Source organism: Haemorhous mexicanus, chromosome 30, assembly GCF_027477595.1.
Source record: "Haemorhous mexicanus isolate bHaeMex1 chromosome 30, bHaeMex1.pri, whole genome shotgun sequence".
NCBI lineage: Eukaryota > Metazoa > Chordata > Aves > Passeriformes > Fringillidae > Haemorhous > Haemorhous mexicanus.
The window spans coordinates 2,824,188-2,851,981 of NC_082370.1; the positions used below are offsets into that span (position 1 = coordinate 2,824,188).

The following is a 27,794-nucleotide window of genomic DNA, read 5'->3' on the forward strand; positions in this document are numbered from 1 at the left end:
GCACACCAGTAAGGCTCCCAGCACACCAGTGAGGCTCCCGGCACACCAGTAAGGCTCCCAGCACACCAGTAAGGCTCCCAGCACACCAGTGAGGCTCCCAGCACACCAGTAAGGCTCCCAGCACACCAGTGAGGCTCCTGGCACACCAGTGAGGCTCCCGGCACACCAGTGAGGCTCCTGGCACACCAGTAAGGCTCCCAGCACACCAGTGAGGCTCCCAGCACACCAGTAAGGCTCCTGGCACACCAGTAAGGCTCCCAGCACACCAGTGAGGCTCCCAGCACACCAGTAAGGCTCCCGGCACACCAGTGAGGCTCCCGGCACACCAGTGAGGCTCCTGACACACCAGTGAGGCTCCCAGCACACCAGTGAGGCTCCCGGCACACCAGTAAGGCTCCCAGCACACCAGTGAGGCTCCTGGCACACCAGTGAGGCTCCTGGCACACCAGTAAGGCTCCCAGCACACCAGTGAGGCTCCTTGCACACCAGTAAGGCTCCCGGCACACCAGTGAGGCTCCTGGCATGCCAAGGCTCCCCCCCTGTGCAGCTGCAGGAGCCGGGTGCTGCTCTCAGCTCAGCAGGTTCTCTCGGTGGCAGACCAGCCCAGCTCCCTGTGCCCGAGCAGGGTGTGCCACCCCAGGATGCCTGGCTGGCTCTTTGGCCATGCATTGCCCACGGGAGAGGATTTCAGCTCAGCCAAGTGGGAGCACAGAACTCATGGAAAAGAGGTTTAAAACCGGAAGGAGGAAAGGCCACGGAAGCCCCGGAGCCGAAGCCTTTGGGCTGTGCAGAGCTGACACGAGCGGCAGGAGAAGCTGGCAGGAGCTGGGTGGTTTTGGTTACGTGAGATGCTACGGGTGTCTCTGAACCCTTTCTGCACCAGCTCAGCACAACCAGGCTGTGCAGGCAGCGTCCACAGGCGTGGCACAGTGCGGCGGGGCACGGCACCCCTGGCAGTGCCACCCTCAGGGTCGCTTCAGTCCACCGTTGCTGTGCTGAGGGGGGAACTTGGGAAGGCACGGCTCGTCCGGGAGCGGGTCGTGGGAGAACACAGAGTCCTCTCCCGAGGAGCAGGTGGAGCTGCGCGTGTCCGGGAAGCCAGGGGAGTACTGATCCAGAGGCATGGACAGGTCCAGGTACTCCTGGCAGGGACAAACCCCAGCGACAGGCTCAGGAGGGGACTGGGCAGCCCCCAGGGAGAGCCTCCCCCTGGTGCCACCAGTGCCACCTCCCCTACCTGGTTGGAGGTCATGGCCACGATCCTGTCCAGGTCTTCCACCAGCTGCTTGAAGGTGGGTCTCTGGGAAGGGACGGCGTGCCAGCAATCCCTCATCATCATGTACCTGTGAGGGCAGGGCAGGCAGGGGCTCAGCCCGGGGACCCCCACCCACGGGAGCAGAGAAGCACCAGGAATGTGTGCCCAGTGTCCCTGTGCCCAGGCTGGACCCACGGCCAGTGAAGATGCTGCTCTGGGGGCTGAGGGTGATCCCTCGTGTGCAAGGAAGGGAAACCCTCCTGCCTGCCCTCACGACCCAGGGAGGAGGATGGACACAGTCTGGGCTGGTCCCTGTGCTGGGGTCACCCTGGGGTTCCCTCCTGTCCAGGGAGAGGCTCGTTGTTGCAAATCTGGCTGACTGATGGTTTTGCAGGGCTGGGAACTGCTGGGACTGTAACTCCAAACATCTGCCTGCCACCCTCCACGCCCCAGCCCACGTTCTGCACCCAGCAATGGCACTCAGAGACTTCAAACCCCTCTTCCCCATCCCAGCATTGCACTCACAGCTCGTTGGTGCAGTTGCTGGGCTTGTCCATCCTGTGACCTTCCTTCAGCAGCTTGAAGAGCTCCTCAACAGGCACACCGGGGTAGGGTGACCCACCCAGTGTGAAAATCTCCCACAGCAGCACCCCGAAGGACCACCTGGCAACACAGGGCAGATGCTGGGGCACCAGCTCCAGGGTGCTGACACCTTGCTGGGCCCCAGAGTGGGAACAGTGATTTGCTGGGAGGAACAACCATCCACAGCTTCGATTCACTCTGCAGGATAAATGAGTCCCAGCACCAAATACAATTTGGATTCAAAACGTCTGGTTGGCTGACACCAATTGCAATTTCATTAAATCAAGGCAAATCCCATCCATGCATCTCCCTACTCACACGTCACTCTGGTGGGTGTAGATCCTGTCAAAGAGAGCCTCGGGGGCCATCCACTTCACTGGCAGGCGACCCTGGCACACAAAACCCACAATGGCTGTGAGGGAACCTGAGCCCTGCATGCCTGGGGCATTCCCAGCACAGACTGGAGCCTCCCCACCCCGCAGAACCCCTGGCACAGCACTCACATTTGTGGTCTTCTTGTAGTAATCGATGTGGTGGATGTCCCGGGCCAGCCCGAAGTCGGCGATCTTCATCACGTTGTCCTCTGTCACCAGCACGTTCCTGGCTGCCAGGTCCCTGTGGATGCACTGACCAAGCACAGGGCTCTCAGCACCAGCTCCCCACGATGGGACAGGCAGGGAGGGAACGGTGTTGCTCTGGTTTTTTAAGATTTTCTAAGCTTTCTGATGTTTACATTCTTGTGGCAAACTTTCTTATACACTTTCTGTAAATAACTTATTGTTTCACATTCTTTTATGGAAGAGGAGAAATCTGATGGGCTGTTGGCTTGTCCAGTGTCATTGGAGAGGTGGCACTTTCACCCTTCAATCCACCATCTCTTTTGAAAAACTATAAATGTTAAGAGTCAAAAAATAAACTTCCCTTTTTCTTCACCATGAGAGCAGCAGTGTGCACTCGTGCTGTTTCGTGTCCTACAGCGACAGAAGGATGTGTGCCCCAGGCCCAGCTGCTGGGCTCCCCATCCCACCACAGCCTCCTGGGAGCTCCTCACCTTCTTGGAGGCCAGGTACTCCATGCCCCGTGCCACCTGGTAGGCACAGGAGACCAGGTCCTTGAAGGAGAGCTGCTCCTCGGGGACGCGGGTGGGGTTGTAGCAGTACTCCATGCCCGGGGGCCGCCGTGCCTGCAGGTACTCCCGGAGGTTGCCCTTGCTGGCATATTCCACAATCACATACAGGGGTCCTGAGGGGATGGTGGGATGAGAGGCTGGAACGTGGAGCAGGGTGCCAGGCCAGCCCCTCCAGGGGACAGCAGCTGGAGGGGTGGCAGAGGGGACACCTCCTCCCCACTCATGCGCCCTCACCATCCTGCGTGCAGGCTCCCAGCAGGTTGATGATGTTCTTGTGCTTGCCAATCATCTTCATCATCTCCATCTCGGAGATGAGGTCAGACAAGTCCTTCTCTGTGGCGTCGGCTGAAGTGGAGAAGGCAGCACTTAGGGGGTGCCAGGCTGGGTTGCACAGCGCAGACCCCAGCCAGGGCTGTGGCATCATGCCAGGACCACCCCTCAAACCCCTCTTCCCCATCCCAGCACTGCACTCACAGCTCGTTGGTGAGCTGTGAGTTTTGTGAGTAATTGCACCTTATAAATACTGACAGCTATCTATATCTAGTATTATATTAAGGGCTCCTGCATCACTGAAAGTTTGGCTTTGCAGGTAAGATATAAACCTGAAAACTTATCTCTCTTGCTTGCTAAAGATCTCACAGCATTGTTTGGCAAGAATAATTCATTACCATCACTTTCTTGTATAAACTGCAGCTAGCTTAATCACATTTTGTCTCCCTAAACTCCTTCTGTAGTATCATTTTGCTGAGACATTTTTGCTGCCACTTACACTTGAGCATCTTCACCGCCACCTTGGTCACACGATTGGGCTTGTCCTTGTCCAGCCCGATGGCTTCTGCCAGCACCACCTGCCCGAAGCACCCTTCTCCCAGAGGCTTGCCCAGGATCAGCCTGCAGGGAGAAGACCCCGATGCAGCAGGGCAGCAGGATGCTCCTGGCACCAGCAGCACCCTCCAGGGTGCTGGACTTGAAATAGAGATTTTTGGAGTTCACTTGAGTTAGCAATATGAATAAAGCATTTAAAGTTTAGCCTGTAGAAGTATGTGTTGAATTTTAACCCTTTTACTTAAGAAACCTCTGCCATGGTACAAAGGGCGTAGGAAAATGCAAATTTCTGAAGCTTCTTGCATAAAAGAAAAATACCAGAGGAGACCAAGGGATGCAAAGAACCCAGATAAAGGAGCTCCTCTGTCTCCAAGCTGATCAAGGCCGACAGACACACTCAGATAAGCACCACGGGACCAAGAGCACACACGCCAAGGAGAAAAGTTCAAAAGTTCAGTCATGAGGAAGACCATGGCCTTCAGCCTCAGAGACCACCAGAGACCCCCTGTGTGACCACCAAGCAAACAAAGCATACCCAGAAGGGCGTGGATCTGATTACCATGTGAGGTGAGGACAGGTGGGGCCAGGGCTTGAATATGCATGGAAAAGCTGTGCAATGTATTGCACATGGAACACCTTTGTGAATAAAATTGTGGGTCAGACTGAGGCTGGGGGCCCAAGTTTTCACGAGAGCCATCTGGCTTGTGCCGGGCACTGACACACCCACCCACTCCACAACTATCTCTGCTTGTGGAGTTTATTTATTCTGTGAATCACTTCGGGCTCACCTGTCCCGGGGCAGCTCCCAGCGCGGGTCCTCGGGGAGCTCGTACTCGGAGACGCCGGCCAGCATGGGGGTGCCGCTGGAGGAGAGGCGCGAGGGCCGCACCAGCATCACGCCCGAGTTCATGGAGGAGCTGGAGTCGGCCGACACCTGCAGGGGGACCGTGGGTTACCTTCATGCAGTGCCCAGCCCTCTGCCGGCTGCCCCCGGGGCGCGGGGAGGTGGTGATGGGAGCCTTGGCACCCTACAGGAGTGTGCTCTCTGTTGATGGAGTGACACAACTATCCTTTGTGCCCTTGAAGGAGTGACAAAACTATCCTTTGTCCCCTTGAAGGAGTGACAAAACTATCCTTTGTGCCCTTGAAGGAGTGACAAAAGTATCCTTTGTCCCCTTGAAGGAGTGACAAAACTATCCTTTGTCCCCTTGAAGGAGTGACAAAACTATCCTTTCTCCCCTCAAAAAGGAAAGAAGCCCAGAAGTGTCTCTCCTGGATTAGGTGAAAAGACATTTAGAGAACTGGGGGACTTCACCTCAAACTTAAGGATGGCCAGTTCGACAGGAGCCAAAAAGTCCCACCTGGGCAATTAACTAGAAAAAGAAGTGAACAAAGAAACTAATTGCTCTTGTGAGGTGTTTTACCAAGAGCAAGGACCTCCCACACCTGGCTCGGGTTTTCTCTGTTTGTTATTTTGCCTTTTATTAAACCTTTTTGTTTCCAACACTGCTACATAAGCCATCCTGCTGATTTTTATGCCTCCAAGGGTAGCTGAGCAATCTTAGGTGTGTTATTGACCTCCAAGAGCTTGTGAGACCTGGCCTGAGGAGGCTTGAGCCCTGCCTGCAGCCCCTGCCCACCCTGCCCATGTGCCTGGCAGTGCTGCTCCCCTCCGTGGAACTTTCAATTAGTCTCCAAAAATGCACAGCCTGGCAGCACCCCCATCTCCTCAGTGTGTCCCCCGCTCTGCTCAAACCTTAAACTGTGGTAAATCCTCCTGGTTCTCCTCATGAGCCCCGTCAGGGGGGGATGAGGGGGAGCTGTGCAGCCCCCCAACCCTGACTGTGCTGCCACAGCCAGGACTGTCCCCATGCCCTGCCACTGGTGGGCACAGGCTGGAGGGGGTGGCACATGCAGCAGGGTGAGATGGTCCTGGGTCTTCCCATCCCTCCTCCCCCACATCCCCTGGGAAGGGCTGGGCTCCAGGAGAGGCAGTAGGTGCAAACAAACCCCCTCTCTACTTTCTGTTACCTGTCTGCGCAGGGGGATGCTCTTGGCCAGCTTGTGCACGGCCAGCTGGCTGTTGAAGTCTGTCTTCTTGGTGGTGCTCTTCAGCTTGTAGATGATGATGGTCACCACCATGCAGGAGATGAGGAAGGCTCCGATGCAGTAGATGATGATCTCCAGGTAGAAGGGAGATGTCATCATGGCTGGGGTGTCTTCAATAGCTGGGTCGGCGTGAACAGGGTGTTTGTTAGCACCCACCAGGCCCCAGGGAGTGGCACTGGGGAGCCCCTGGCTTGTCCCCAAGCTCAGTGGGGACGTTGGTGCAGCAGGGACTGGGGGCTGCCCCCCAACCCTTGCAGGGAAGGCGTGCAAGCAGCCCCCAGCTCATCATCCCCACGGCCAAGCAATGCCTTTGCCACCTCTGCAGGCAGCCCAGGGTGGGATGTGGTCAAATGGGACAGGTATGAAGTGGGGGGACAGGGCCTGAGTCACCACACAGGGGTGTGGCACCAGGGGCACCTTTGGGGACAGGGCTCTGTCCCATCTCTGCAGGTCCCTCAGGATGTGGGGTCATCCAGGATGGAATGGGATGCCTGGCAGCATCTGGGGCTGTGGGACTCCAGGCCTTACTGGTAATGACTGGGGAGAGCTCAGAGCAGAGCAGCCAGGGGCACTCCAGGGGCAATGACCTGCTGTGGGAGCCTGGGCTGCTGGGAGAAGGGCCCCACAGACCCTGCCTTGGTGGCTGAGGGGGTGATGGAGCCATGAACAGCTCAGAGCCTGCAGCCATGTGCCCAGTCCGTGGTGAATCCGGCAGGATGGGGCTGCCACTGCACCTTGTGCACCCCCAGCCTGACACCCCCAAAGAGCAGAGCCTCAGAGAGAGGTGTAAGAGGGAGCTGAAGATTCCTGCCCCACCTCTGAGCACACCCGGCTGACAAAGCAGTGGCTGATAACTGGGAAAGTTTTGGCTGGGAAGCAAGGAGCACACAGCACCCCAAAAGCTTTCCCACAGCTGTTATCAGGCTTTGGTCCCTCATTGATACCGAGGAGCAGCATCAATGGGGACGGGGCAGCCATCCCCACGGGGCAGGCACACACAGCCCTGGATGGTCCCACACCTCAGGGCAAGGCCAGGCCCTGGCAGGGAAGGGCAGCACTGCCAGCACCCCCAAAACCCCCTAGACCCCCTGAGCAGGCAGTGCTGGCCTGGCCTGGCCCAGCCTGGGTGTGAGACCATCCTGCTCTGGTGGAGCCAGCCCTGGTTAAGTACCCCAGGTATGCATTGTCTGGGCCAGGGAGAGAGCAGGGGCAGACCCCAGCTGGGGTGGAGGGGGGCACAGAGCTGAGGGACACTGGGGACACTGCCCCATCTGCTCCAGCTGCAGGGCAGCCCACGCTGAGCCAGGGGAGGGGGCTGGGAAGGGCTCTCTCCTGGACCCCAATGCATACGTTGGAAAGGAGGGAGGAAAGGAAGAGGAGTATATACCTTCGAGAACTGTCAACCATGCAGAGTGATGGGAGATCCCAATAGAATTACCCGCCAAACATGTATACTCCCCAGCATCCTCAAATGAGACATTCCTTAAGTGAAGGACTTCCATTTCTTTGTCTGTCGTGTTAACGCCAGCCGTCTGGAAGGAAAAATGGAAGCAAAAAACGGAGAAGCAAACGACATGAGATCTTCTGGGAGGAGGCCAGACAGGAGGGAGAGCCCAGTCTCATTTGCCAGACCCCCGGGGAGCAGACAGAGACCACTGGAGACCTGCTAGAGAGAGACCCTTGGGATGACCACTCATCCCGGCGGACCTAGGGAGACGCTGTTAAAACCCTCCACCAGACGGAGTGTCCTGCCCATCCGAGCATGCTGGCGATGGGCTGCATGGAGAAATCACCCGGGCAGAGCCAGCTGGCTGACAGGGCAGGCACCAGCACAGGGATGGGAGCACAGAGACAGGACACAGACGAGAGGATGGTGGCAGGAGGGCAGCACAGACAGGGCATGCAGCACTGTGCCAGTCTGGGGTGCCCAGCACCATCAGAGACCTCACTGGTGCCACACCCAGCAGGTACCTGGCAGCTCTGGTGTCTGCATGATGGGGAGGGCAGCACACAGGACAGACAGCAGGACACGAGACAGCAGCACACAGCAGAGACACTGGGGCACACACACAGAGCACAGCCGGCCCCGCCGGGTATTTTTCCATGGTTGTTGCACCAGAAACAGCAGAAACAGGAGAGCCCAGAGTTTTGTCTTCCACCGCCAGGCATTCTCGGGGTTACCTGTGGCCAGGGGCCTGGTGACTGTGAGCCACGCAGACTGGTTGGCCTCTCCAATATAATTGGAAACCTTACAAACATACTCCCCGCTCTCGGCCTCTGTCACATTATACAGGGTCAGCACCTCCGCATCAGAGCTATTAATCCCCGAGTGCTGGAACAGACCAACAACACGCAGTCACACGGATGTGCCCAGGAACTGCAGCACCCTGAGGGCTGGCACCGGCTCTGCCAGCCCCCACAGGGGGTGGGGGGCGTGGGGCTGCACGCAGGGGGACACAGGAGGGAGGAGCAGGCAGGGATGGGGGTGTAACCCTGCTCCCCCCAGGAGCACAGCTGGGATGGCTGCATGGAATCACAGCATGGCTTGGAAGGGATCCTTAAAGGCCACCCAGGCTGACCTCCTGCCACAGCTGGACCGGTGGCACAGCTGGGGTGTAGAGGGAGCTGCTCTCCCTGGGACCATCCAGGGCTCAGCACCCAGCTCCAGAGCTGTGCTTGCTGCCTGGGCCAGCCCACCCAGCCCTGTGCTGGGTGCCCTTGAGGCTCCAAAGGCACAGGGACAGCCCACCCAGCCCTGTGCTGTGTGCCCTTGAGGCTTCAAAGGACAGGGACAGCCCAGCCAGCCCTGTGCTGAGTGCCCTTAGGGCTCCAAAGGCACGGGGACAGCCCACCCAGCCCTGTGCTGTGTGCCCTTGAGGCTTCAAAGGACAGGGACAGCGCACCCAGCCCTGTGCTGGGTGCCCTTAGGGCTCCAAGGGCACAGGGACAGCCCACCCAGCCCTGTGCTGAGTGCCCTTAGGGCTCCAAGGGCACAGGGACAGCCCACCCAGCCCTGTGCTGTGTGCCCTTAGGGCTCCAAGGGCACAGGGACAGCCCACCCAGCCCTGTGCTGGGTGCCCTTAGGGCTCCAAGAGCCAGCACACTGCTGGCACACACAGCCCTCCCTGCTCCCTGCCCAGCAGGCTGCTGATGGCTCCGGGCTCCAGGTGCTCCCAGGCCTGGTGGTCCCCAGCCCCAGGTGACCCTGGTGGCTGCCAGTGCCCTGCTCCTGGCCCAGGCACTGGAAGCTGGCTGGCACCACCCAGCGTGTGGCTTTACCTTCAGGATCTGCACGTAGGGCAGGTTGTCGGGGCCGATCTTGCTGCCATTCACCTCAATGTGCTTCAGCCACTGGATGTGGGGCTGAGGGTCGCTGTAGACCTTGCAGACAAACTCCACGTTGCTGCCCAGGGCCACTGTCTTGTTGGCAGGCAGCCCTGCCTGCAGGATGGGCCGGTGTGGGGAGCGCTCTGTGGGACCAGGAGATGGGGCACCTCACAACGGGGTCTGGGGTGCCTGCTGCCCATCCCGGGGGCTCCCTGCAGCCCTCCATGCCCAGGACCCCTGGCTGAGGTGGGCACCAGTGCACCCAACGCAGCATTAGTGTCCCCTTGCCCAGGAGCCTGCCTGCAGTGGGGTGACAGCATCCAGGATGGGGGACAGGTGAAACCCCGCTGTGGGGACAGGGACACTGGCACCTATTGGGCAGGGTCAGAGGTCAAACAAACCTATGGAGGGTCCTGGCCGTTAACAAAGTGGCTGCCACTGTGGTGAGTCAGCATTAACAAACCCCTTTGTTCACCTCGCTGACTGTTCCCTTCAGTTTGCTCAGTGTAATCAAATTAAATCACATTTTTAATGGTTCATTTACTGGCATTTAGAGCAGCTCCACATGTGGAACTGCTCAGACCAGCCTTCCCAGCTGGGAATTATGGCTAATAAGGCGATTAGAAGAAGTTTCTGTCCGGTCTAGGAAATTATTTCCACCACAATTAAAAACCCCCAGAACAGGGTGGGGTGAACCTCTCGCTGCCCAGATGTGCACAGGGATGGTGGGCAAGCCCCTTCCTTGGGAGCACAACCCACCCACCCCTGCAGGGTGCAGTGGGGAAGCTGAGGGGTGTGGGGCGAGCCCCCAGCCCCCTGCACTCACCCACGACATCCAGCTGGTAGGTGTGGTTGATGCTGCCATACTTGTTCTCCACGATGCAGGTGTAGTTGCCCTTATCAGATGGCACCACCGAGTCCATGATGATGCTCCAGGTTGCCTGGCGGACCTGGGGACACGGGGGGGACAGAGTTACCTGCAGCATGCAGAGCCCCAGGCCCTGCTCCTGTCAGAGCTGGTTCAACCCCTGGCACGGGCAGGACATAAATCTCCCTTTGAGGTCACCTTTCTCCTTCCCTACAGAGGGGCTGTAATTGCTGCCAGCTGTCCCAGGAGGGACAGGAGCCACGGAGCCAGCTGTGCTGAGCAGATGTTGTTGATGGGCTTGTGGGGACACCCTCCCCGGTGGCCCCTGTGTGTGCAGGGAACAGAGCAGCATTCTTCCTCCTGCAAGAGCTGCTTCCCCAGCTGGCCCTGGGGGTCAGACCCCACTGCTGCCATGGCCAGTGGGCCCTGAGGTGGGCAGTGGGCAGCTGCAGCCTGGTGTCCTGCACCCAGGGCACTCTGTGGGTGCTGCTGACCCAGTGCATCTCCTCTGGGAGAGCCTCAGTGGCTCTGCTGGCAAGAGCACTCACTGCCCAGGTCCCTCTGGCCACGAGGCACCAGGAGGCTCTCCAAAAGCCAGCCCTGTCACTGCCAGCTGCAGCTGTGGCTCCTCATGGCAAACCCTCCTTGAGCCCAGCTGGAAACTGGTTATTTCCACAGTCCTGCATTTCAGCCCTGTTGGCTAGCTGGGACACTGTGCTGTCCCCAGCTGGCAGCCACAGTGCTGCCAGCAGCTCCTCTCCTCCCCAGCCATGAGCCCAGGTCCTGGCTGAGCCTGTGTCCCTCCAGGACACGCTGCACAGAGCTGGAAGCTGTGACGTGGCCACATTCCTGCTGCTGCCCCAGTCTCCTGGCAGGAGCCCTGGCATGCAGGGCATGTCTGGAGCCACTTGTGACATGTGGCATGTGACCCAGTGGTGATGGTGGCCCCACAGCCCGCTGGCTGGGCTGGTTCAGGGCTCCCAGGCTGGGAGCCCCAGGCAGGCTGTAGCCCTGCTCCCGAAAACAGAGAGATGGCAAAAGGGGACAGTGCTGCCTTCTGACTGGTCATCCCCTCCCCTGGGGAGAAAAGGAACTCGGGGATGCTGGTCTGGAGCTGTGAGAAGGGGAAAGCCAAGCTGCCATCCCACCCAGGTGCCATCTGCAGCCTGGCTCTGCTGTGGGTGCTGGGGAAGCAGCACTGAGCTCCTCCCCAGCTCAGGGAGCCAATGTGGGCCCCAAACACAGCCTGGAGCACCCCCACCAACCACTGCCAGGCATGGAGGGGCTCCTCCAGCCCAGGGCATGCCCAGACCCCTCTCCTTGCCCGGGCCCCTGTCCTCGGCAGGGGGATTAGGCAGAGGTGGCCGAGCCAGGCTGGCCCCTCAGCAGGAGCCCCCTCCCCCAGGGCTGAGCTGGGACAAACACGACCAGAAGCAGGTCACTGCTGCAGGGCCCCTCCCAAGCAGCAATGTCAGAGGGGCCCATCTGCCCTCTGGGGTGGTGTGGATGGGGGCTCGGTGCCTCTCCAGCCCCATCCCAGTGCTGCCCCTCCCCAGGAGCCCCCAGCCCTGGGGGCTGTTCCCCCTGCCCCAGCTGTACCTTGTACCCCCCGATGCGGTGGTCAGGTTTGAACTCTTTGCCGTTCTTCAGCCAGCGCAGGGTGGGGTTGGGGGTCCCGCTGGATGGACATTTGAATTTCACTGTTTTGGCAGCAGGGACAGCGTGGAGCTTCTTCTCCATCTTCTCAGGATAGGTCCAGTAGGGAGCGATGGCCTCTGGGGAGCAGAGGGAGGGCTCAGCACGGCCAAACCCAGCAGCCTCCTGCTCCAGGAGAGACCCAAGGATGCCCAGAGCAGGCTGAGACAGGAATCAGGAGAGATGCCAGCAGCCAAGGCCAGCTAAAGCAGGGAGGGGAGCTCTGGGACACGGGGTATTACCCAGAGACACAGCAGCCCTTTCCCTGTGGGGTGGATGCTCAGCTGCACCAGCAGTGACCCCAATGCAGCCGTGCTGGCACAGCCCCTTGCTCTGACCCAGCTGCTCCAGCCCTGCTCTCCCCACTGTGCCCTCGACACTGCCAGGTGCCCTGGGCTGCCAGCCCCATCCCTGGGTGATGCTCATACGTGCCCAGCCTCCCCCTGCCTGGCCACAGGGCAGTGCCACGGGCAAACCCAGCTCGCACGTACGGTTCGGCTTGGTGTTATCCGCCTCCTTCTCCTCCGACGAGGAATCATCTTCATCATCATCATCCTCTGCAGAGGGAAGAGCGTCTGCAAGAGAAGCAATGGCCCTGCTGAGTGCCTGTGTGTGAGGGGACCTTTGTGGCTGGCAGAGCACGGTGGGTGGGTGGGGGCTGTGCCCACTGAGGTGGGAGGGCAGGGTGGTGCCATGGGGATCCCACAGAAATCCCACACAATCCCCAGCAGAGCCAGGGCTGGCAGAGCCCACCATGCCAGTGCCTGCAGCCATGGCCATCATGGAGATTTGCTGTCAGAGGTGACTTCAGAGCTCCTCACCCCACGTCCGGTGCCACCAACACCCCTGGGGTGGCAGCCAAGACCCGCGAGCACAGACACATGCCCACCTCAAGCACTCCTCCCTCTCCAGCCTCACACTCCATCAACACCACTGCAGAGCACGGCTCCCACCCAGCACATGGCCCTTCTGGGGTGGCCCTGCAGCCCCCTGCCCCCTCAGACAAACGTGAGATGATTTCTGGCCGCAGTGGCCAGGAAGCCACAGCACCACACTGGAAACTCTCCTGGGCACTCGCAAGGTGCAGGTCGGCCCCAAACTCACTGCGTGTGACCAGCATGTGTGCAGGGGCCTGCAGGGGTGTGCAGGGGTGTGCAGAGGCAGCCTGCTCCTCGCTTCACAGCCTGGCCCCGCGGCTGCCCCGTCCCTGCACAGCCGGGGCTGCTACGAACCTGAGACGTTCACGGAGAAGTAGGTGGTCTCGCTCCCCGAGGGGCTGTTGGTCATGCAGGCATAGAGCCCTGAGTCCTCGGGCACCACGTCCCTGACCTCTACCTCCTCCCCAGTGATGCGTGTCCGGTTGTTCTCGGCCAGCTGGATGCCATCCCGCACCCAGTTGATGCTCTGGACGTCATCCCGCAGCCGGCAGCGCAGCTGGAGCAGCTCACCGGGGTGGGCTGAGTACGACTCCACTTCGATTTTTGCTTTGGGCAGAGCTGGAGGAGTTAGGGGAGAGAAGAAGAGAAAAAAAAAAGGAGAAAAGGAATAGAGACCAGAGAAAAACCATGCTGCTGCTGCTGCTGCTGCTGCTGCTGCTGCGGCCTGGTTAATGAGGCAACATGCACTGCTGGGACATTCCCACTGCTGGGATATTCCCACTGCTGGGACATTCCCACTGCTGGGATATTCCCACTGCTGGGACGCTCCCACTGCTGGGGCATTCCCACTGCTGGGATGCTCCCACTGCTGGGATGCTCCCACTGCTGGGATGCTCCCACTGCTGGGATGCTCCCACTGCTGGGATGCTCCCACTGCTGGGGCATTCCCACTGCTGGGATGCTCCCACTGCTGGGATGCTCCCACTGCTGGGATGCTCCCACTGCTGGGATGCTCCCACTGCTGGGACATTCCCACTGCTAGGATGCTCCCACTGCTGGGATGCTCCTTCTGCTGGGACATTTCCATTGCTGGGATGCTCCCACTGCTGGGACATTCCCACTGCTGGGATGCTCCCACTGCTGGGATATTTTCACTGCTGGGATATTTTCACTGCTGGGATGCTCCCACTGCTGGGATGCTCCCACTGCTGGGATGCTCCCACTGCTGGGATATTTTCACTGCTGGGATATTCCCACTGCTGGGATGCTCCTTCTGCTGGGATGCTCCCTCTGGGGCACTGGGGACCCCAGCACTCAGGGGATGGAGCCTGTGGCAGCAGCAGAGCAGAGCAGAGGCAGAGGCTGCGAGCTCCCCAAGCAGCACCAAGTGCTCCCCTCTGCAGCAGGACCTGCTGGGTGCCCAGGCTGCTCCGAAGCCCTCACCCTTCTCAGCTCTTATGGAGCCTGACAGGGCAGGGGATTCCCAACAGGGGAGAAACAGGCAACAGAGACACCTCAGTGCTGCTGTATGGCAGGATCCAGCCTCACCCAGAAGCATCCCAAATCCCTGCATGGCTCTGCCACCTCGCAGGCGTCTTGGCATCCCTTCCACCACAAGCGGGCAGCCAGCAAAGCAGGCCAGGGTCCCCATGCCACCAGGACCCGCACCCTGGTTAGAGCAGGGCACTGCAGGGATGAAAGGGCAGGAGAGCAGGCAGGGAGTGAGGGGGACAGGTCAGCCCAGGGAGCTCTGGCCAGACAGGTGCCGGCCTCGTGTTCCCATCTGCAGCATCCAGGCAGGGGAGCTGAGCTCCCCGAGGTGACACTTGTGTGAGCAGCACAAGGATCCTTTCTCTCCATCCTGCTGTGACATGATCTCATCTCTCCCAGCCCTGAAGTGTCCAGGGCTCTGTCCTCAAGTCCTGCCCTCCATGGTGGGGGGTGCATGAGCAGCTCTCCTGGCCCCAGGCTTGGGGAAGATGCTGGCTTTCAAATCACCTCTTCAAATTCCACAGCCCATGGAAGGGTCCAAGCTGCTACAGCTCTGCAGAGGCTCCCTGTGATGATGTGGGTGGATGCAGTGTGATCTTCATCCTAGACTGAGCTCTACAGGTGGCTGGGCACAGCTCCAGAGCCCAACTCTTCAGGCACCCCTTGACCTCTGCCTCCTCCTCAGTAAGGTGTGTCTGGCTGTCCTTGGCCAGCTGGATGCCATGGGATGCTGTGGGAGCAGCATGAAGGGGCACAGGGCACTGCTGCAGATGCTCCTCTCAGGGGCTGGAAGATCCCAATACAGGCAGCAGAACCAGCCAGGAGATGTTCAAGCTTCAGCTGATCTGTAGCTCGAGGGCTGAGCCCCCCAGGATTTCTGAGTGCCAAATGAACAGAAAAGAACAACCTCTGCTCCCTGCTCTGCCCTGAGCAGCACAGAGCAGCTCACCCTGGGCCAGTGCTGTAGAGTGGCACAGGCTCTCTGCTGTGGTCTCCTCTCCTCCAGAGAGGAGCCAGGGCGTGCAGGCAGCACAGGGCCAGGACCAGCAGCGAGGCCTCGCTCCTCCCTGCTCCCAACAGCCCCTCTGTGCAGCCAAAAATGAAACCTGGGCTCTCCAGAACTCTGATTCACCGCACCGTGACCTGCACTTCACTTTCTGGCCACTTCTCTTTGCCTTGGACTGATGAGAAGCTCCATGGGAAAAACCTTCATGAGCAGCTCCAGAGTTTCTCCTCTTCCTTTTGCTCAGCACTTGAAAGAAAGCAGTGGGATGGGGTAGGTTCCCTTTGCTCAGTTGCTGTAATACCAACACCAGGGCTCCAGTTCATCCGTGAGAGGTTACAAAACATTTTCATGTGGAAGGAGAAGACCAATGGGAGCCCCTTTGGTGCTGGGGAAGGGTCTTGCTGTTTTCCCCTGATTTTCTCCCACAGGACGGGCACTTCTCACAGCTGATTTGTGTTTCAAGTGATCAGTCACAGGCACCTCCAGAGGCTCACAAAGCAGCAGTGACATCCCATCCTGTCCCCCTGAACCCTTGGGTAACACCACATCCTCCTGCCCATCCCGACTCCCTCCTCACACAGAGCAAGGCCAGGGGGCAACAAACAGCCATGAAAACCCCAAACCAGCACGAGCCCAGTGCTGCAGCCATATCTGCTCTTATCTGCCCCTTCCCAGGCATCAGCAGCTTCCCTATGGAACAGAAGAGCCCTGCTGTGGTCACTGCTGCCAGCCTCAGCTCCACCAGCACCCCACAGCTGCACCTGTGCATTGTGAAGAGCTGTCCTGGGCATGGAAAAGGCCTTTGGAGGAGGGGAAATTTCGGGAGACCCCAGCCTGATGCCAGGGCTTGAGGAAGCAGCATTCCAGCTTCAGGAGGGTCCCTTCCCACTGCCCACAGGTCCCTGGGTATGCTGTGCAAGTGCCACTGCTCCTTCAGACCCTTGGGTGTGGGGCCAGACCCCTCTCAAAGCTTCCAGCTCCCTCCAGCCCCACTGAGCCAGGGCTGGTTTGCATCAGCAGCATGACTGGGGCATGGAGGTGCGAGGTGATGGATGGAGAGGGGAGGCAGAGGGCACGGTGGTCACCCATGCCATGAGAGGGCCATGGTGGTCACCCATGCCACCCAAGGGCCACCCATGGGCCCTTGGTTACCCATGGCACGAGAGGGGAGGCAGAGGGCACAGTGGGGTGTGCCCTGGGTCACCCATGGCACTCCTCTGGCACTTGGGATGAGGTGGAAAACGCAGCCTGGTGGGAATGGTCTCAGAAGGAATGCACAGGCTAACGAGCATGGCCAGGTCTGCTCAGCCTCTGGGTGGGACTGAGCAGCACTGTGGCTGCTGGCATGATGGCACAGATGGCACTGAGAGCTGCTGGTGTGAGCCCTGGCACTGCTGTGGCCTCACTTTGGTTAATGATTGCTGGTCTCACTAGCCTGCTACATCCCTGTCTCACATCCCCCTCTGCTTTCCTGGGCCTTAAACCACAGCACAGGGCACAGCCCCACAGCAGAGCCTCCCTCCCCATGGGCACAAGCCAGGCCCACAGGGACCACCTCTCCAAAGGTTCATCTGCCAGACCAACACTTGGCTCTCATCCCCGAGGCTCTGGGTGCTCCCAGCACTGCACAAAGGCTGCTCAGTGGGAGTCCTCACCTAGCTGGGAGCTGTGGGGATGGTCACAAACAGGGTGACAGGAACACCAGCCCCCTTCATGGGCCTTGTCCATCCCAGGGGACAGGAGGGCTCATGCCCACGGGGAGCCCCAAGGTCCCCAGTGAGGCAGGGGCAGCTCCAGCCCACGCTGCCTCCGTGAGCACCCCCAGAAGCTGCACGGTGCCACGCTGGGGGCAGATGCTGGGGTTTATTACTTTATTCCAGCTTTGAAATGGACCTGGGAGCGGAGCTGAGCCCAGCCAGATGGAGAGTGTCACCAAGTGCCTAGAACTGTCACCAGCTCCCCTGGGGCTAGCCCCCGACGGGGACAGCAGGGACAGGGACACGGGGCAGCCCTGCGGACACGAGCTGCTCGTGCTCACTGTGCCCCCTTCTCTCCGTGCTGGCCGTGCCCCCCAGGCTGGGCACACACTGCAGGGAGCCCGGGGTGCACCCTGCAAGCAGAGAAAGCCCCAGGCTGTGCTGGCCACGGCGATGGTGACGATGGCAATAAAGGGGCCAACAAAGCGGCGCGGGGACAATGCGGGCGGGGGGCGCGGAGCCGCAGGCGCCGGTTGCCCTGGAGACCCCAGCGGGGCTTTCCGAAGGTATTTCCTGAAGAAAAAGCACACACATGCCCGGCAGCCCCACTAATCCCAACAGGAAGCGCTCACCGGGACGTGGGGATTGGCTTCTTTTTGATTTAAACAGCTCCTCACGCTGCCGTGTCCCCCCAGCCCGGGGGCACGTCCCGAGGTGCAGCATCCCGGCTACTCCAGAGCCCTGCTGGCTGCTCCAGCATCCCTGGATCCAGGGAAAGGCTGCAGCAGGGAGATGCCAACAGATGAGCACCACAAGGCACACACCAGCTCAGGGCACCCCCAGCTCCTCCTGTCCGAGCCAGCCCGGGGGCTGCTCCACACCCTCCGCTCCCCGGCTGCTTCCTCCGCAGGGAAAGGGGATTTATGTCCTGCTCCAGGCCCTGCCTGCACCGCAAATGAAGCAGCACTTAATTAACAGGCGCCTTGGGAGTTTGCAAAGCTGTCAGGATAAACCCACCCCTTTCCCCCCTCCCCACCACACTCAGAGCCCTGGAGGCAGCAGCTTGGGGCACAGACACTCTCCATCGGCTCCCCCGGGCATGGCACACATGGGGGGCACAAGAGAACACCCCAACCCGCAGTTCTGGGCTGGCTTTGCCTGGCCCTGGCTCTCTGCTGGAACTGAGGGTCTGTTCCTGTGCCCACCTCCCTCCTGCACAGCCCCAGGCTGCTGCACGCGGGGGCTCCACACCCAGGGACCCTCCTGCTGCCCCGGGGCAGCTCCACAGCCCAGCCTCTAGCTGCTTTTCCCAAAGACTCTTATTTCTTTTTTTGCTCCTCAATTAAGGGCTGGAGTGACAGCATCCGAGTGGAAAGGCGGGAGGAGGGAACAATGCCTGCCCGGCAGGCTGGGAGGGGACAGGGGACAGGGCGTGATGCCCTGGAGGGCACAGCCTCGATGCCCTGGAGGGCACAGCCCTGGCAGACAGGACTGGGTAGCTGCAGCAGCGGGGTCTGGGGGTGCTGCTGGGCCCCCCGAGCTCCGGGAACAGTCCTGGGCTGCTGCCATCAACAGCAGAAGAGCAGGAGGCTGCAGGCTTGGCAGGGAATCCCTGGGCTGCTTGTGGGGCTCCAGCAAGGAGTCAGCTACACCAAATGGGATCCCCTGGGCTCCCCGAGGCACTGGGTGGGAGACACCTGGAGCTGCAGGAGCAAGGAGGGGCTGGGCAGCAGGGAAATGGGGAGGGGGACAGAGAGAGGGTCAGCAGTGCCCTGGGGAGCAGTGGGGACAAGCCAAAGAGCCTCGTGGGCTCCCCCAAGCTACCTGGGCTGAGCACATTGCCTGCCCCGACTGCTGGCTCCTGCAGGGTGCAGAGCAAGACCCCCTGGAGGAGCTGGGGACAACAAAGCCCCGGGAGCCAGGGCCCCTGCTGGTTCTGCAGATGGCCGGGGAGGGGGGGTTAAGCCTGTGGCCAGCTGGGCAGCCAGCAGCCCTGGGAAATGGGGCAGCCCTCGGCCCCTGCCCCATGGGGAGGGGGCTGCAGCCCGATCCCCTGTGCTATGAGTGCAAACACACCCCCCTGGGGAGGGTCTGCTGCACTGGGGCGGTTTGGGGCGCAGCGTGTCCCAAAACCAGCGGCCCAAGGCAGGACCCCCCTGCCCCAGGACAATCTGCTCGGCCACTCGGCACCCCCTGCAGGGCCAAGGCAGCCCCCGGCGAGGAGATGCCTGAGCAGCGGCCGGGACAATGGCAGACAAGGAGAGAGGGGAAAAAAAACCTTGGCAATTTTCTGCAGGTTTCTATTTAACCTGGAGACAAAGAGCGGCTTTGTGCGAGGGAGGGACAGAGGCTGCGCATGGAAATTTCTTGGCTTTTCCCCTTAACCAGGGTTTTTTCACCACCTCCAAATTTAGGTAACTATAAAATGCAGTAAATGCCTGTTAATGTTTTATTTGCTCCAGATTTTTTGGTACTGGGAGGGAGCCCCTGACAAGCAGAGCTCCCAAACTCCCTCCCACAGCACAGGCAGGGGGGAGCAGGGCTGAACCCCCCTCCACGTGAGGCCAGCCCGCTGGCCGGCCGCGGGGGATTACTCCTCCCTGAGAAGGGAGCTTAGCTGCCTCAGAACCAGGAGTAAACTGAAACCCCATAAACATGCAGAACAAAGTCCGGGAAAGCTGCTGCCTCCAGCACCGAGGGACCGAGCGGGGCGATGGGGGATGCTCCTGAGTGCCACGGGGGAAGGACAGAGACCTTGGTCCTTAGGACACCACGGCCCTCAGCATGGCAGCTGAACCCCATCCACACCTCTGGGGACCCCAAAACTCCTGGGGCCGGGTCGGAGCCTGCCCCTGAGGGATGCTCAGCCCTGGCTGCAGGTCCTGGCCCAGCACTGGCTCTTCCCATCCCACACGTCCTGCTGGGAACATTTTGTTCCCACCAGTCGGCTCCCGAGCCAAGGGACGGATTCTGCCCCAGCCGGGCTCCTGCTGTGGCACTAATTGGGCTGCCCTGGTGAGAACCGTGTCGGGAAATGTTTCCAGAGGTTATTGTTAGCCCTGGCATGAGGCTGGCGAGGAACCAGCTCCCTCCTCTCCAACCTCTCCTCCTCCACTGCCACCGCCTGACACGGCTCTCAAACCTGCCAGGAGCTGCAGGGCTCCTCATGCACCCCAAAATTCACCTGTGCTCAATCAGCTCCCCTCAGCCTGAACACCCCAACACCTTTCTCAGTGCCACAGCTGGCGTTGGGGCTGCAGGTGGTGCTCTCCTGGCAGCACAGAGCCATCCTTACCCCAAACACTGCCAGGAAACCTCTTCCAGGAAGAGCAATCTCCTGAGAAAAACATGTTTACCACTGTCAACCGCATTGTTTACAGATGCGGGGAGCAGGCACGCCAGTGGAAAAATCTCAGCCATGGTCCCTGGGAGTGAAGATCTGCCCGGGCTCCTCTGTGGAGCTGCAGCTCCCCAGGGACCACGCATGGCTCTGGGGTGTCACCTCGCAGGGTGTGACCTGTCACCAGGGTACCTGCTGCCCCAGTCAGAGGTGCCAACCCTGGCAGCCAAGGGCATCACCCAGGCATCTCCCGGGGGGGCTGGTGCAGCTGCAGAGGGGCCACTTGCCAGCTGCCAGCTCCCACCCCGAGCCCTGAGGGGACCCCGGGGCACCTCGCAGCGCTGTGCCCATGCCGGCCACACCGGCAATCTGCCTCCCAGGGTTCTGCTGCGAGGAAGGGGGAAGGGGGAGCGAGTCTTAAAAAGCAGAGCAGTGCCCACAGACCAGACATTCTTGGGTAATTAGAACCAAAAGGAGCGAGTCGAAGCCCCGCTGCCGGCTCTGGTTATTCTCTGCCTCGCCGAGGGCCAAGGCTCCGAGGCGCCGGAGCAGGGCTCTCTGCCAGGGCCGGCTCTGCCCAGGGCCAGGCGACCCACTTGGCCCATCCCTGAGCCTTGGGGTGCCCCCACACTCTGCTGGAGCAGAGATCTGGACTGCACAAATCACATGAGCCAGCCCCAGCTTTGAATCCTTGGGCATTTCCAGCTGGGAGCAACACCGGAGCATCCCGAGGGTTTCTGCAGGGTGCATTCATCCCTAGCACTGCCAGCTGGCAAAAGCTGAAGCAGTACCTTGCACCCAAACCTTCACCCCCACTAGTGAGCCCAGGGTCACCCCAATGGGGCCAACAGGGTGGGAGCAGCCTCACACACATCCCGGGTTACAGATCATCACAGGGGTGACAGTGCTGTCACACAGAGTGACCCCAGCGGGGGACACAGCCCCCAGGGCTCTGTACCCTCCTCCAAACCAACAGGTCAGGGTTTGCCACAATTTTCTCCAGGTTTAAAATGTCCCCAGGCACTGCTGGAGCCACACACAGACCACTCTGGGGACAACACGTGCCATGTCCCCAGAAGCACCAGCTCCCAGGTGACACCACAGGTGGCACTGGGGATGTGCTGGTGGCCCCACAGCTGGAGCACACGCCAGCCTCTGCCTCTGCTGCAGGGAAGAGCAGCTCGTGTCCCCCAGGAGGAACACAAAGGAGGGAGCGGGGGCACCGGGCCGTGCTCTTACCTTGCTCGGGCAGGGTGGGGGCCGGCCGGGCAGCGGAGAGCGCGGCTGCGACCAGCACAGCCCAAAGGATCAGGCACCGCCAGGTCCACATCCCACTGCTGCAGCTACTGCTCGGCGACTGGGCTCCGCAACTGCCACTCCATGGGGGCCCTGGGTGGGAGCAGGGGGGTCTCCGCAGGGCTGGCAGCCCCGACAAGCTGTGAAGGAGGAAAGCAGAGTCAGGCAGGGCCAGCTCCCCCACATCCCACCATCCGGCACGGCGTGCACTTGGGATGTTCCTCCCGCATCCAGCCCAGACAGCAGGACATCCCTGGATCGAGGGACATCCCCAGACTGTGGTGGCAGGTCCCCACAGACCCCTCAGCAGCCTGACACGAGCTGGCACTGACTGGCAGGGTTATGTTTCCCTGTGTAAAAGCGCTGATGTGTCAAGAGTGAAACCGCTGGCGAAGCAGAACCGAATGCAACAAGACTTCCCAGAATGGTGAGAGAAACATTAACGCCAGTTAAAGAAAGGGAGATTCCTGCTCTCCTCTTCCTGCACTTTGTCAGGTGGGGCTGACCCATGGCTTTCCTGAGGGAAATCCCTTCTCCAGAGCAAAATCTCATGTTGTCTGTGCCACCCCTAGCAAAGCAGCTCTCACTGCAAACTCCAGCCACCCCCGTTCCCTATAGGATCCATAGGGCACAGAGCAGCCACCCCCTTGGAGAGGCCTTCCTGGAGCCAGAGGGTCAGCCAGCTGCAGCCGATCTCTTTCCACCAACAGCTGTTTTTGAAGTGGCTGTGTGGGGAGAAATCCCTCGGCATCCAGGGCCAACTCTGCAACTTGCTCTCATCCCTGCCAGCTCTCACGCTGGGCTCTCCAGCCCACCCATCCCCTCAGGTCCCCGTCCCTTTCCTGGGGACTGCTCCGTGCAGGGCAGCTCCAGAGCTGGGCTCTGGCACAGGGAGGCCCAGCAGAGCCTGATCCTGTCTCAGGGTGCTGTGGGGGCGTGCCCTCCATGGCCCTCATTCCTCCTTCCTTCTGACCATCCCTCCTTCTCTCCATGCCAGGAGCATGGAGCTCTTCCAAGACACGTTCCAGGGGGACGCTGGAGCCCAAACCCAGCCGCCCCCGGCCAACTGCTCCGAGCCTGGCGGATGGGAATGAGCCCCTGTGCTCCACCCCCGCGCCACATCTGCACCTCGGCAGCAGCCTGGGATGAGGTCCCGACGCTGGCCATGGCTGATGGTCCCGCCGGGCTCTGCGAGGAGATCCTGCCCAGCCATTGCACAACCCGCACAGCCCCAGCCAGGGCGCCGCTGCCAGCGGTGGCTCTGGGACAATTACAAGGACCAGAACGTAGACAGGACAACACCATCCCACAAACCCTTCCCTACAGCACCTCCCAGGGTACAGCTGTGCCTCCGGGCCCCTCAGCCCCTGCCGAGCATCCCAAGCTCACCCGGTTGCTCTCCCCGCCGCCGTGCGCTGTGCTGTCCCTGACCTGCCGCGGGAACAGGCGCTTCCCTTCGCCGAAAGGCGTCAGGCTGAAGTACACACTGTTAAAAACAGTGAGTAATAATCGTAGTGAGTAATAAACTGCTACTCATCCTCCCCACGCACTCGGTCCATGGAGCTCCTCTGCCTCTCCTGCTCCAGTGTGAGACCCTGCGCTCCCTGTGCCTGGAGCGGTGGCTTTTCCCCAAGGATGGGCTGAGCAGCCACGAGCCCCACAGGGCTTAGATCCTCCAAAAAGCCTCTGCACCCAAAGGAAGCCCAGCTGGGGTGTAGCTGTGGGGGCTCCAGCTGCCTCCTTCATGCCCAACTGCTCTGACTGGCACGGGAGTATTTGGGACCCAAACTATTGACACAAGGAGTCGGGCAGGGAAAAGGGCACCCAGCAATCACTGGTGTTATCTCCAACACCAGCACTCCCAGGCACTGGGCAGTGCTTGGAAATAGTTATTGAATGTTCAGGATTTATCACGGTTTGGAAAGGGGAGGTGGAATTCTTTGGGGGTGGGGGGGGAAGACTTTGGTATTTCTGGAAATTATTTTCTGTCTCTCGGTGGCTTTGTTTATGGACAGCACATGCTCCCCGGAACATGCCCTAATGCGGAGCGTCTGCGTGGGCCTCCCGAGCCGGCCCCGCGCCGAGGGGAGGGATGGAGGGATGGAGGAGAGCCCAGTGCCTCCAGTTCCTGAAAAATGAGTCAGTGCTGGCTCGCACACAGCAGAGCCCTTCTCCAGATACACCTCGGAGCGGGTGCCTTCCAGCTGATTCAGGGGCTTGACAGCAGGATATTTCCATGGCGTAGGGATCGCTCGGCAGCACAGAGCTGTCCCGTGGCTGAGAGGGTCACTGGGAGGGAGGGAGGAACAGAGGGAAGGGTGCCAGGACCCAGCAAGAACACACAGAGATGGTCAGCTTCCCAGGGCAGTGAGGGAGGGCGCAGCAGCCATGGCTCTGCTGGAGGGCAGCAGGACTGGGACGCACCCTGCCTGCTCCTTCTGGACAGGTTCAGCAGCACCCGAGGGAATCTCAGTGCTCAGAGATGTTGGAGAGGCAGCACAGACCTCCTCCTTCTCCCCAAGGGAAAAGGGGAGACTGGGGAACCCCAAGACACCTGCCCTCATGACTCCTTGGTGTCCACACGGGAAGGAGGCAAGGAAGTGGGGAGAGCACTCCTACCTGTGCAAACAACAGCATGGCTCTTTTCCGTGTTTATCCAGCTTTTATAGAAATCCCAACAGGAAACCATTTGCTCTGGAGGATGGCAGCTCTGGCAGGGTGGGTCTCTGGCTCCTGCCGGGTGCTGGGCACCATCCCCACTCCCCGTGGCCCCAGCACACTGCAATTTACTGCTCCGGGGTGGATTCAAACAACTAAAAACAGAAGCAGCTAGAGAGGAGCCAGGGCTAAGTGCCCCTCGGAGACCTGCCTCCAAAACTGCAATTACAACCAGCCATTACACCCACGGAGCTATTTCGGAGTGGTGATGGACAACCCTGTGCCCATCTGTGCACCCTCCAGGGGCACACACCTCCTGTGTGCCAGGAAAGATGTTCTCACACTGCCTTTGCACGCCAGTGTGTCCAGAGGAGTCTTGTGCAACCTGTCCCCCACTGTCCTCAGGGACCCTGAGGGCTGCACTTTCACTCCTCGCATCTCCCACAGCCCTGAGTCACAGGGCTGAGCTGTCCCAGGGACGTGGCACAGACAGGACTTTCCCACTTGCACAGCAGATGCATCCCATGGTTCTGAGCTGAGTGGCTCTGAGTGGGGAAGCCCCTTCCTGTCCTGTCCATCTCTGGAATGCATCTGGGGTGCCAAACACAGGAGCTGGTGCTGGAGCAGGGTGAACAGCCAGGGACGGAGCCCTGCAATGCTGTGACATCTGCAGAGGAGCCCTGATCTGATCCCTGGGTGCTGGATGTGATGGGCTGGCTGCTGCCATGGGCTCGCTGGGGCTGGGGGCTCTGGTTCCTTTCCTCTGCCTCCCTGCTGGGGCAGAGATGGCCTGAGGCATTCACCACGGCTGCCTTGGCACCAGCAGCCAGTGGGGAACACACAGCAGGCAGGAAAAGAACAGGGACAGGCCAAATGCAATGGGGAAAAGAGTCTGAGCTCAGCTCCTGGGTCTGCACAGCATCAGAAGCCTGAGGTGGCAGACTGTGCCCAAGCAGGCACTGTCCCCGACCCTCAGGAGGGGAGGTGGTGACTGCCAGCAGACCACCCTGCCTGGCACAGATGCCCCTCAGCTCCAAAGCACATGAAAAGAGACTCCTTTTCCTCAGAGGCACAACAAAAGCAGCCCTCCAGCTGCCCTTGGGGAAGAAGGACACGCCAAAGGCACAATCCGTGGGCGGCAGGAGCGAAGCCTTCCCCTTGCCCAGTGCTCCGTGCCCCAACCTGTGGCTCGGGTCAAGAACCAAGTATTTGCTGAAATAAAAAGCAAACACAACTGCACATGGAACTGTAGGGAAGAACTGTAATGCTTAAAGCAGACACATGCTTGGAAAAATAAATATCCAACTGTGCAGCATAAAGAGCATGTTAACCCTTCCCAGCTGGCCGCCAGGACTTAGGGCTACCAGGGGCACCTCCAGCACGGAGCTGTGAGTGGGTATCCAGTGGGGAGAGAGCCTGGGACATGGGGCAGGAAGGACAGGGAAAGGCCCAGCCTCACCCACAGATCTCCATAAAACCATCACAGTTCTAGAAGCATCCTCTCACTCAGGGATCCCGCCCTACCCGAAGACTTGATTTTCAGATCTACAGAACAACCATTGGTACCCAAAAATCTATACTGGGCTGGTCGCCCTGACTGCTTTGAGAGGAGAATGGTTAAGGACAGGGACACAGGGACACGGTCACAGTCTGCCATCCCAGGCAGGGACAGAGACCCATTACCCAGCCTGGGAGGGAGCTGGATGGGGTTTTCACTACACTGCACTCCTCCAAGGAAAGCCATAGAGAGGGGAAGGACACACATTTGCCATCATGCCCAGAAGCAGAAGGCCCCCAAAGGGGCAGAAAGTTGGATTTTCAGGATGGGATGAACATCTGCGAGCGGCCCCTTCCAGCAGCCAGGACTTGGAGAGGGTTCCACCTGGGACTGGAAACAATAGGGCTCCTGGCTCAGGTTATGTTTTTAGGTGGGTAAATAAAGAGGGAGCTCCAGCTCACCTCTGGCAGTGACCCTTCCCACACGGCCAGGGCAGGCACCTCGTGTGCAGAACAGCCCAGACAAGGCTCCCGCCGGCCGCCTTCAGCCCGGCACCACTCGTGCCTGCACCCTGCCGGGGCAGGGGCGATTTATTTTAATCCCCTCGGAGCAACACAAGGAAAAGGCAGCAGTGCATGCCAGCCAGCACAGGGATTAAGGGAGGAAGTGCTCCTGAGTGGGGAAGATGGCTGCTAGCCAGAGCAGGGGGCTGCAGGGCCCACGCTCCTGCGGCGTCCCCGGGCAGCGCGGGGGGGCTCTCCCTGCGCCCCGCTCGCTGTGCTGGCATCCAGCATCCATCGGCGGCACCCGGAGAGCCCCGGCGGAGCAAACCACCGCCTCCACCTGCGCACAGCGCCAGCCTCCCCCCGGCCCGGAGCTGGCAGCTCCGAGCCCGGCCGTGCTGGGTTCACTGAACTGCTTGGGTTTAAACATTGCCGGGCAGGGAGCTGCCCCGGCCCGCCGTGATCCGGGACACGAACTCAGCAACCCGGGCAGACAGGGAACGGCGAGGCAGCCGCGGAGCTCCTCGGCGTCAGCTGAACGCGGACACGCTCTGCTCCGTCCTCACACGAGGCCAGCGGCCACCTCCATGTCTCCCGGCCCCAAAGCCACAAAAACCACAACCAAACGCCTCTGGAACCGATCCCTCCGGGTGCCGAGGGCCACCGCACGGGCGCGGCGGTCACCCGCCACCGCAGGTGTCGCCTCCCCGCGCTCCCGGCACCTCCGCCGTGGGCGGACGAGCGGTTCCCGGAGCCCGGCACAGCGCGGGGATGCGGCGGCTCCGGGAGCCCCACCGGCGTGGACACACAAAGGGAAGCACCAGCTCTGGGACGGCGTTATTCCAGCGCCTCCGTTCCCGCTGCCCGCCCCGGGATCCCAAAACTGAAACACAACCAAATCCAGCTCCTTCTCCATTTTTTTTTCTGGAAGCCGCAAGGCTCCCGCTCAGGTACTTTTCGGGAATAAGGGGCCAGGCAGCGACTCGGAAAACGACCCCCGATTCCCGCCAGGCTGCCCTGCGGCCGGGAGGGGTTTCGGGGTCGGGACGGTGGGAGCGGTTCCAGTCTCGGTTCGGCCGATGGACGGGGTCCGGCCCGCCGCCTTCCCAAGCTGCTGCCCGCCGAGCGGCTGCACCCCGGGAACGGCCCCGGGGCCCCCAACCCCCGCACACCGGACCGCCCCGCTGCCCGAAAACCCCCCGGTCCCTCAAGGCGGAGCCCCCTCCCCGCCGGTGCCGCCATCGAGCCGCCCCGCCAGGGCAACGGGGCGCACCTGGGGGGGGTTCGGCCGCGACCGAGCCCCGTTCCCCGACCGAGCCCCCGGGCCAGCCCCGCGGAGCACAAAGCGACGCCCCGCGTTGCCGGTGCCGCCCCCCCCGCGCCGAGCGGCGGCCGTTACTCACCGGAGCCCCGCGGGCGGCGGCGGCGGCGCGGTGCCGCCGCTCCCGGGAACAATGGAGGGGAGCCCCGGCCGGGGCGAGAGGCGCAGCCCCGCCGCCGCCGCGCTCACAGCGGCCGCCCCATGGCAGCCCCGGTCCGGCCCGGCCGGCGGAGGCGGCGGGAGGCGCTCCCGGAGCCGCTGCCGGACGCGCTCCCGAAGGCGCGGCCGCCCCGACGCCGCCGCTGCCGCTGCCCGC

The 27,794-nt window shown here is 60.9% G+C and overlaps 1 protein-coding gene across 10 annotated transcripts; it reads right to left on the reverse strand.

Moving 5' to 3' along the window:
- Positions 1-413: 413 nt before the first annotated feature.
- On the reverse strand, positions 414-27,716 carry FGFR1 (fibroblast growth factor receptor 1). 10 transcript variants are annotated; one of them, XM_059870667.1, is made up of 18 exons: positions 27,561-27,696; positions 21,442-21,638; positions 13,023-13,286; positions 12,282-12,365; positions 11,695-11,870; positions 10,054-10,177; positions 9,180-9,370; positions 8,082-8,232; positions 5,816-6,019; positions 4,580-4,724; positions 3,736-3,857; positions 3,201-3,311; positions 2,889-3,079; positions 2,341-2,463; positions 2,156-2,226; positions 1,781-1,918; positions 1,238-1,343; positions 414-1,142 (listed from the first exon to the last, which is right to left on the reverse strand). In XM_059870667.1, the coding sequence occupies exons 2-18, from the start codon at positions 21,530-21,532 to the stop codon at positions 966-968; spliced, it is 2,469 nt and encodes an 822-aa protein (XP_059726650.1). In that variant the 5' UTR covers positions 21,533-21,638; positions 27,561-27,696; the 3' UTR covers positions 414-965. The 10 variants fall into 10 exon arrangements, with proteins under 10 accessions (XP_059726650.1, XP_059726652.1, XP_059726648.1 ...); XM_059870669.1 differs by lacking the exon at positions 27,561-27,696 and adding an exon at positions 22,888-22,971 and having other exon boundaries at positions 4,580-4,725; positions 5,823-6,019; XM_059870665.1 differs by lacking the exon at positions 27,561-27,696 and adding an exon at positions 22,888-22,970.
- Positions 27,717-27,794: the final 78 nt, after the last annotated feature.

Bases quoted from the DNA above. Each gene is read 5' to 3' on its own strand.
- FGFR1 (XM_059870667.1), bottom strand. From the start codon at position 21,532: ATGTGGACCTGGCGGTGCCTGATCCTTTGGGCTGTGCTGGTCGCAGCC. The intron at 9,371-10,053 runs GTGAGTGCAGGG...CTGGTCCCACAG, and splicing joins CTACCAGCTGGATGTCGTGG to AGCGCTCCCCACACCGGCCC. The intron at 1,919-2,155 runs GTGAGTAGGGAG...CTGTGTTGCCAG, and splicing joins TACACCCACCAGAGTGACGT to GTGGTCCTTCGGGGTGCTGC.